General features: G+C 36.6%; 1 protein-coding gene across 1 annotated transcript in view; it reads left to right on the forward strand.

Annotated features, from left to right (window-relative positions):
* The window catches only part of LOC148200933 (histone-lysine N-methyltransferase ATX3-like), a 12,182-nt gene extending 7,108 nt beyond the window's left edge, over positions 1–5,074 (forward strand). Inside the window, exons 2-17 of the mRNA XM_088113093.1 lie at positions 109–201; positions 630–765; positions 1,012–1,084; positions 1,233–1,332; positions 1,453–1,577; positions 1,987–2,132; positions 2,540–2,644; positions 2,783–2,847; positions 2,932–3,145; positions 3,347–3,430; positions 3,544–3,600; positions 3,712–3,798; positions 3,895–3,981; positions 4,166–4,240; positions 4,600–4,700; positions 4,827–5,074. Coding sequence (XP_087969219.1) covers positions 109–201; positions 630–765; positions 1,012–1,084; positions 1,233–1,332; positions 1,453–1,577; positions 1,987–2,132; positions 2,540–2,644; positions 2,783–2,847; positions 2,932–3,145; positions 3,347–3,430; positions 3,544–3,600; positions 3,712–3,798; positions 3,895–3,981; positions 4,166–4,240; positions 4,600–4,700; positions 4,827–4,917 — 1,639 coding nt within the window. The 3' untranslated portion in view covers positions 4,918–5,074. The remainder of the gene's footprint in view (positions 1–108; positions 202–629; positions 766–1,011; positions 1,085–1,232; positions 1,333–1,452; positions 1,578–1,986; positions 2,133–2,539; positions 2,645–2,782; positions 2,848–2,931; positions 3,146–3,346; positions 3,431–3,543; positions 3,601–3,711; positions 3,799–3,894; positions 3,982–4,165; positions 4,241–4,599; positions 4,701–4,826) is intronic.
* The last annotated feature ends 5,116 nt before the right edge of the window (positions 5,075–10,190 follow it).

Consider the following 10,190-nt stretch of genomic DNA (forward strand, 5'->3'; position numbering starts at 1 on the left):
CAATCCCGAAAATCAAGTATGCAGTAAATGCCTTTTTTTTTCCCTTTTCATCTATTTACCTAAATTCATTTTATTCTGGGTCTTATGATGTGATATTTTTTGATTCAGCTCAATAGAGAATAGCCAAAAATCTATGATACCCGATAGTGTATTGGTGGTGTGCAAGGACATGGAAGGAATATATATCCCAAAGCTTCATCTGTACGTCTTCTGCCTTTCTTGGATATATCAGAAGATAATTCAATTTAAATATTTGATTTCTTATATATTATAGAAGGAAATTATTTTATACGCCTCATACTAGGGTCTTGAATTCATGTTCCTGGAGAGGAAGTCTCTCCATTTCTTTACTGTTGTATTTCCTTTTGCCCCCAAGGACTTCTGAAAGATTTTTTATTTTTTTTTGTATATCCATTTATTTTATTTATGATTTTAGAGTTGACTATTATGTTAGCATTCCTCCAGTATTATCTCAGAAAATATATCACTTTCAGTAGTATTGTTTATCACCTGATGAGGTTCTATACCAAGAAAACAGCTTGAGAAGCATAGAAGAACTCACTGTGAATGGATTTGAGTTCGTCCCTGAACAATTTCATTGAGCAGCTTGTAATTTCCTTTTCTTGCAGAGTCATGTGCAATTGTGGCTCTTGTGGGTCGAGGAAGCAGACACTTAGTGAATGGGAAAAACATACAGGTTGCAGAGCGAAAAAATGGAAACATAGTGTGAAAGTGAAAAGTACAATGCTACCTCTGGAAAAATGGGTATGAAGTATTTCTTGCTAGATTAGAGGGATGCCCAGTATTCTGTTGGGTGGTTTTTAATTAACAGTCATAGCATTAGTCCTGTGACATGGATTTCTTGATTACTGCCTATATCTGTTTTATTTCCAAAAGTCTCCACATTCTAGGTTTGAATACTTTGTGTTTTTGAGTGTCTATCATTGTGCTCTTGTTTTGTTATTGTTCTGTACTTATTTCTTGTTGTTGACTTGACATGAATTACTTCAGTTGGCTGAACACATTCCACTAGAGGGAGTATCCCAGCAGTTAGATCAGCAGCAGGTACTTGCTTTTTTGCAAGGTAAATGTGCATTTCATGTAAACTATTACACATTGATTGCTTGTGTTTTTTCTTACTGACTGGGTCTTATTCCACATAACACATATATGTTTTCTTTTGAATATATCTCAAGAAACAAATTTATTTTATTTATACCTTGTTGTCTCAGAGAAGTATGAGCCTGTTAATGCAAAATGGACAACAGAAAGATGTGCTGTTTGCAGATGGGTTGAAGATTGGGAAGATAACAAAATTATTATTTGTAACAGGTTTTTTTCATATTCTTTTCCCTTAAGTTTTATAATTTTTTGGGTTTTCTAATGCTTTGTTTCAAATTTCTTAGGCTTTAAAGGTAGTGGTTTACACAGGTTCACTTGTTCATTGTGCAGATGCCAAATAGCAGTCCACCAAGAGTGCTATGGGGCAAAAAATGTTCAGGATTTAACTTCTTGGGTTTGTAGAGTATGTGAAACTCCCGATGTTGAGAGAGAGTGTTGCCTCTGCCCAGTAAAAGGCATGTCACATTTAGTATTTTGGAAGTCTGAACTCTTTTTTCTTGTCTATTTCCTGTGATGTTAAATTATTTATGAAAGTAGTACACTGTGGATTCAGCATTCTTAAAAGGAGGTCTTTTCCATTATTATATATTGAGTTAACCTTAATTATATTAAAAAAATTGTTTTACTTTGGTGGATCATCAATAACAATATCTAATGTTTTGCCATTTTTGTGCATTTTCACATCTTAAGAAATCCTCTTATAACTCTAGTCCTGATACAAATGTGGTTCTTGTTACTAGTGTTATGAATTTGCAATTTGCACCGGCCTCGGTTTTTTTTTCTTCCATAATTTTTATCTTTAGTTGTCAGGGTCGTGATCAAGTGTTAATATGCTTTACCACATTGGAAACACTTGCTTTTCAGGTGGTGCTCTAAAGCCAACGGATGTTGAAATGTTGTGGGTTCATGTAACATGTGCTTGGTTTCGACCTCAAGTTGTTTTCCAAGACCACGAGGCCATGGAACCTGCTGTGGGAATCCTTAAAATTCCTCCTAATTCGTTTGTGAAGGTAAGCTGACTAAATGGTCATATTATTTTTATACAGTTGGTTTCAGCAAAATTTTGCCTCAAATAAATCCTGACTGATTATAACTTTTAGTTTACTGGGAAACCAAAATGAACCCAAATACATTTTTATTCTCAAATTGCTTTTGGATGATTATTCTGAACAGAGAAAGTTCATTCTTCCAAATTACTTTTTGTTAAAAAGTAAATTCTACACCAACAATCCAAAATGCACTATATAATCTTCCATTTCCATAATTTTTTATTTTATTTCTCTACTGTTCACGGAGAGATAGTTGTGTGGCTTTTTTTATGTAATCACTTATGCCTCCTTGTTTCTTTTTTTTTTCTTTCTTTTTTGCTGGACTGTAATAATGAACTCGAGTATGGTTCTTGTCCCTGCTACTACAGACTTGCGTGATTTGTAAACAGAGCCATGGTTCCTGTATAACTTGTTGCAAATGTGCTACATATTTTCATGTGATGTGTGCATCAAGGGCAGGATATACAATGGAAGTAAGTTTTGTCTGTTAAATGTAAATATGTTGATCTGGAATTGCTATTATATTTAGATCTGTTTTTTCATATGTCAAGTTTGATTATATGTGAATTGCAAGATCTGGGGAAATATGTTGATATTTTTAAAATTCACAGTTGCATTCCATGGAGAAGAATGGGACTCAAATAACAAAGAAGCTAATATATTGTTCAGTTCACAGGTTTGCTTTAGTGCTGTGATTACACCTATTTCCATTTTTCACTTCTTTTCTCGTTAGTGGTTTTAAAAGTTAATTCCATCTCAGGGTCCCAAATCCAGATTCAGTACTGGTCGTACACACACCCCTGGGGATTTTCTCTCCCAGAACTTCACTTCAAAATCAGAAGGGATGCTTCAGGGGATCAAGGCTAATTTCATCAAAGAATATAGAGCTTATTGAATCTTCAACCACTGAAAATGAGGTAGTTGAGCCACTATCTGCTGCTAGATGTCGTGTCTACCGTAGGTCTACTAATAAGGTGATTCCAAATACTTTCATGAACATACTAGTATATTAACCTGTCTTTTGTTTCATTTTAGCCAAGCACTTCTGGTATTTTTATTACACCCAATTCTATTCCTTCATTAATGCTAGTTGCTAATACAAACACGCTTATTACTTACATTATCTATTATTTCGAATTTGTTCTCTTACAACTCATTTCCTTCCATTTGGTCAGAGAGCCAATGAACCAATAATTCACTTGCCTAAGGGACCCAGCCTTCATTCTTTAGATGCAATAACCCTGTTGAACGACTTTAAGGTAATCTTTGTGCCTAAGGTGATATATATTAAGAGTTAGATTTATTTTGTTACGTTGTACCATAATATGGAGGGGGAGCCAATTTGTTATATGATGAACTTGCTTTGTGATAGGATGGTGATGAATCTAAAGTATTCACTTCTTTCAAGGAACGTCTTCATCATTTAAGGGTAAATCATATGTATCCATTTAATTATCTCATTTCTTTCCTGTTTTAATTTTAAATAATCTCTTTTTGTCTTATAATATTTAAATTCAGTTACAAGTTTTTGGCTTAGCAGGAAATGGAAAAATTGAGAGTTTGCTTTGGAAAATCGGGCATTCATGGATGGGGCCTCTTTGCTCGTAGAAATATACAAGGAGAGATGGTAACTTTATTAATTTAATAGTCACTCAAAGTTAGGTAAATTATCTTCAGTTTATTCTGAAGACATTAAGTTCATGCTTCTTGTGTCTGTATGTAGGTTGTTGAGTATCGAGGTGTGAACGTAAGGCGTAGTGTTGCTGATCTGAGGGAAGCAAAATATCGTTCGGAAGGCAAAGATTGCTATGTGAGTATTATGTTTAAGATTGTTTAAATATCTGTACATGCTTCCTATCTTTCTTGTATTGGTTGACAAGGTGAAGTCTATTTGGTAGTTAGTTGAAAAGCCTGTTTTGACAGGTCCATGATTGCGGTTAATATTTGAGTTCATTTACTGCTAATCTTAACACCAAACAAAATAAAATATGCAGCTCTTCAAGATTAGCGAGGAAGTGGTAGTTGATGCAACAAACGTGGGCAATATTGCACGCTTAATAAATCATTCTGTAAGTTATTATAAGTGTACTTTTCAGTAATTTCATTAATCTTTTTATTTAATTTTATCTTGTGACATGTCCCAGAGAGTGGCTCTAACACTTTGATGGGCATAAAAGAGGAAAAGGGGGGAGTATTGTTCTCAGTAACTTAGATTTCCATAGCCTGGTTTTTATCTATACAGCACTAGTTTCTGTTTTGCCAAAAGAAAGAAGAAAAATGTGGCATATGTTGGTTGTAGTTAGATTATAATATTGTTTGAACATTATCTAATTCAAACACAATCGTGCATGTGGACTTGTACAAAGATAATACTACAATGTGCCTAAAACAAAAGGAAAGAAACTGATATAACCTTGACTTGCTTCAGTGCATGCCAAACTGCTACGCAAGGATAATGAGTCTGGGTGATCAGGAGAGCCGGATTGTTCTTATTGCCAAGACTAATGTTTCTGCTGGTGAAGAACTAACGTACGGTTTTTGTGTTTGCATATTTTCTTTACTCCTCACATGTACAAGATGCATACATCTTGCATTATCAAGAAGTTGGTTAGCCTAACATGAATGAACTATTATTTTCCTCCGATTTTGCAACAGGTATGACTACTTGTTCGATCCAGATGAGCGGGATGACCTGAAAGTTCCCTGCCTTTGCAAAGCCCCCAATTGTAGGAGATTTATGAATTAGGTTTAGCTTTTATTTGCTCTTTGAAAAATTGCAGTTACCAAACCACAGTAAATTTTTCCAATTCAGCCATTTTTTAAATTTTTTACTAGTTTAGTATAATTTGTATATCATTATATAAAATAAAATAGATAATTTCTGTGCAAATTAGATTGAGGCATTTTCCTATCTTGCAAGGATGTTCTTCAAATTGTTTGACATCTAGCGGCAATTCATAAAGGAGCACGCAAGTTACATAATACATTTCGAGCATTTCATGTAAACCCTAACCCATATGCTATATTTATTTTTGTTCCAAAAAATGCAGTATTTGAATAGGGCATTTAAAAATTAAACCAAAATTGGCTTGGGGTTTATGGATTAGGACCCTTCTCTCCTCCACTCCCAAAGAACTGATATCTTTGACTCCATGCTATATGTTTTAATGAAAATGTTAAACAAAATCCCAGTTAGACACGCCAATTATATGGTCATCCTCACAACAGTAAAAGGAACTATTGTTACCTGTTAAAGATCGTAGGACTGAGTTTTAGTAGTTTTGTATGAGGATTTAATTTCTAAATTTCTGATTGTCATTATATGAAAGAATACTCTTAAATATTGACAAAAGTTTCCCTTCTTTGTTGTGGAAAATCAACGACCTTTAGGTAAATATTGAATTACGTTTATTTCCTTTGTTCACGTTGTTTTTATTTATTTTTTTGTACATAAACTTGTTGATTTTATTTATAAGATTTCTAGGGTAAAATACTGACCTTAGTGACAATTACACTAGATATTTATAACTAATTATGTGCTTATTAATTTGTTTTTCTAAATTCTTCAGTAATACAAAAAGGAAAAATAAAGATACTTGTAAGACCCTAGTTAATTAACACTGCAACTTAAATCAAATCAAATTTTAAAGTATTAAAAACCTATCTGCAGTGCAGTCCACGTCACTGTTCAGACAATTAAAACCCACTTACATACTCTCTGCTTGCACTGGGAACACACGCACACCCTGACACACGCCTGCCAAGTGCCGTTTTAGAACCTTCGGAAATTAGTAGTGGGTTACAGATGGCAATCTGAGGGTGCATGACCGTTTGACGTGGGGGAAGAAAATAATTTCTCTGAAAACCACTTCCTCTCACACTCTGCATTCACCTTCTTCTCCACGAACTCAACCCTTCATCTTCTCCGCTTTCTCTCTAAACTCTTTCATCTTCTCTCTAAGATCACTCACCATCATCTACTCCAAATCCATTTCAGATACCGTAGAAACCTTCCCTGCACCGTGAGCAGCGTTTTACACCGAACAGAAGTAAGATCTAAACCGGTAAGCTTCCAAACCCTAAAACGCTCCGTTCTGAGTTGCATGCAGACGCTGGTACTGCTGCATGTTGGAATAAAATCTGAGTTCTTCCACATTTCTTGTAGATAGATTTAGTGAAACACTTGGGAAGCACGTTGCGGGTAGGAAACTGTATTTGGGCGAGTTAGCAAGCAATCGTTTAGGGAGTTCACTGCTAGACCAGGTAAGGGAAGCTTATGTGTTTAATTTATACTTGCATGTTGAGTATTCTGGATTGCATGTATGAAAAGTATGAAGTTTGAGCTGTTATGGATGTTTACTGATATCTGGTATGAATTCTGGTTTTGATTGATCTGTCATGAACGAGCACTGCTTGCATGTATTAAATATGTTGTGGATTTTGATTGAAATGCATGTTGATTTGATTACGTATGAATGGAGTATGGTTATTGTATAGTTGGAAAGATTAAAATGTTGAAATCTGTATGATGATGATGTTTAAGGTGAATTAAATCTGGAATGAAAGTTATAAAGTTATAAATTGGAAATCTGGAAAATTTTGCTAAGGTTGAGAAATATGAAATTTCATTCTTTCCCACTGATAAATGACGTTCGTCCCTGTACGGTCTTAAACCGTTCGGCATTTCAGTAAAGTAACTTAGATTGGGATTCTTTCATTTGGAAGGAATTCTGCTCATGAACGAGCGTCCCAAATTGAATGTCTGAGCGTGCGTCTAGCTCAGCAATAATTAAATATTTAAAACTTTATGAATAAGTAACGCTCGGTCTTATACCGAAGCGTTCGTCCTAATTAGCGTTCGGCCTTATGTTGAACGTTCGTCTTTGATAGCGCTCGTCCTTATGTCGAGCGTTCGTTTTCATAAGCGTTCGGCCTTATGTCGAGCGTTCGTCATTCGTAGCGTTCGGCCTTATGTCGAGCGTCCGTTCTCAATAAGCGCTCGGTCTTATCACGAGCGTCCGTTCTGAATCTCGCTAGGTCTTTTACCTCGCGTTCGTACTAAGTGAATATTCAATTGATAAAATAGCGTTCGTTCAAAGTATTTAAATATTCATTTTTCTTTGCGTTCGTTCCATTCCTGTAATTGGATTCATATGTAAATCTCTTGAAAAATAATTCTAAGTGTTCTTGACTCTCCTTTGTACATTAAATCTGGTTCAAGTTTCTATCATGATTATTTTCTAAGTACCAGTACACTTCAAGTCGAGTCAGTCCATTTAACAGAATCCACAGAAATTACGTTCGTTCTAAGTATTTTTCCTGAGTATCCAGTGAAGTTATTTGGACGTTCGTCCTGAGTGTTCAGTGGACTGTATGTTCGTTCTGTTATTCTCTTACAGTTAAAGGTGAAATTGATATTACTTCATATTGAATTACAGTGTGAACACTATATGGATTGAATCTATGATTATGGATATTGGATGAGCGTTCCAGGGAGGAACGTCTCTTATATGATTGAATATTGAATTGGTAAAGTATGACTGTGGTTAGTTAATGCTGGCTTGGTCCATCCTGATATTCCGTGATACTCATCTTCACGTAGAAGGGGGTAGTCATGTGTGGGAATGGCAGGAGGTCTTTCGTATCCCTCACTTAGCAGGGGCGAAGGATTAACCTCAAGTGGAAGCTGATTAGGTATATCCCGGCTACTACACCACTTGGGTGCAAGGACGCCTGTAACTACATGGTTCATACAGTCCGGACGGTCTGTCTTATATATCTTTCTATGTTAAATTACATGATTAAGTTACTTGATGTATGTGTGAATCGAATTACGAACTGTATGTGTGTTGTATTAATTAAACAGTATAAGCTTACCCTTGCGTTTTCCATTTGTGTTGTCTACTGTCCATGTATCTCCGTCTTGTCAAAATGCAATGATCATCCGTTGTGGATGTGAGCAGATGGTGATGCATCCCTTGAAGTCATGCTGGAAGAAGAAAATTTGGAGGATGCAAATCTGGTGGAAGTTGAAATTAAAGCCGAGCCTTAGAGCGCTCTTTAGTTTAGCATTGTATATGTATATTAGTTCATTTTGGAACGTTCGGTTATCATTTTTGTAAAACCGTTCGTTACTAGTGCTCGTTATTTTTGAGCTGAAATTTGTAACTCTGAGACCTTAAGTTGTTCTGCTTTATTTTCTCTGCACTTGGATACGCTCGTTAATTGTACATCAGCCGTTAGGTTTTGAACCTTGGTTTCCTGTTAATATTAAGACTGTTTACTGTTCACTGTTAATTGTAATTAATTTCGAATTATGGTATTACTATATTTTGGGATGTTACATTAGTGGTATCAGAGCAGTTTTGTTCCTTAAGGAACGCTGTAGGTTATGAGCATGCTATGTTTGTGCTGCGTATTCAACGTTTCATTTGAAGAGAGTGTCAAACCGTCCGAATTTAACTAATGATTATTTTCTCTGCTTATCAGAGAGAACAAATGGCACCAAGATCACTTCCTCAGCCTGCCGAGCGTGATGCATCAGACCACATCAGGCTATTGGAATCCGTAATAGAGGCACTTCAACAGCAGAACGCTGCTTTGATACAGCAAAACACGGTCGCCTTGCAGAGTCTGGAGGCTGCGAGGGCACACTCTGAAGCTACCCAAAGACAGCTGATGGAGATCATAGAAATCACTAGGAATAATACTAACCCAAGGATGAATCCTTACGTTCGTCCATTATTGCCATCTATTTCTAGGGGGTCTCAGTCACAATCGTTGGGGACGGACGGTTGGTTTGGGCAGAAAAAGACCGTGAAATGTTTCAAGTGTGGAGGACCACTCCTCCGATCATCGTGTCCTCAACTGGTGGAATCGAAATATTGCCTTCAATGTGGGGGACGCGGACATGTCAAGAACGAGTGCAGCATGGGGGGACGAGCAGGGTTAGGGCCACCAAATGCTGGAAGAGGTCCACCAGGAAGAGGTGGCCGAGCACAAGTGGGATGAGTATATGTCTTAACGGACGCTGAAGCAACGAACTCAGGTACGACCATCACCTGCACTTTCTTGCGATATGAACTGCCCTACTGTACACCGTTTTATTTATTGTGATAAGGAAGCGGTTCGGTCTGATAATGTAAATGTCAGCAATTGGATTAGTTTTAATATCTGATTGTGGGATAGATGCGTATTTAGTGAGAGTGTAATTTTCTAGAATTGACTAACTTAGGAGAATACTTCACGAGAATGGTGTACCGACGTTCGGTTTCTTTTAAGTTAGACCGGTCAGTAGCAATAAGGTAACCGAACAGTAATAAATGCTTGGATTGGTGAGTTTTCCTGAAGCGCATCACGGCCATCTACTCAGAGAAAAATTTGAGTCTCTTTCACACTTATGCTAGGTGTTAGATTAACATCAGTAACTTTTTACAAAGTAGCTTTTGAGAGTGGATGAAACCCAAGGATCAGTTAAGTGAGTGGAACGTTTCGTTATGTAGTACGCACGTTTTACTAGTATACAATAAGGATGAATCAGAATGAAGCATTTGAGAGCATTGCTAGGAGTGTTAAGGATAAGAAGAGTTGTGTGTAGAATTGTTCGAAGTGTGAAGTACTGGATGAGCAAAGTGCCAATACTAGAGCGTGTAAGCAGTGACAGACCGGGAGTTGGGTTAGTTCAGAGATTCAGGCACTTAACATTATAAGTGATGATACGAACGTTATTAGGAGCATCGGTTGGAAGTATAAAGTGAGCGTTCGGCTGAACCGATCGAAAGTGAATAATGAGTAGATTTTAAGTACGAATGGGCGGTGTCTTGAAAATTCAGCTAAAAGAATTTTGTTCTTTATAGTGATTTGGGAGATGGATTCTTGCTAGGTCATCACGATCAATTTAGTAACGGGATTTATAAGCAGAAGTAGCTAGGTTTATGTGTTATAGTGTAGCATGTCAAAACGTAAAGGCAGAACTTCTGAGACCGCACGACAACAAGATAGGGTTACTTAGAACTTAAG

The sequence above is a fragment of the Vigna umbellata genome, chromosome 4 (genome assembly GCF_029865625.1).
Source record: "Vigna umbellata cultivar VRB3 chromosome 4, Vumbellata_1.0, whole genome shotgun sequence".
Classification (NCBI taxonomy): Eukaryota; Viridiplantae; Streptophyta; class Magnoliopsida; order Fabales; family Fabaceae; genus Vigna; species Vigna umbellata.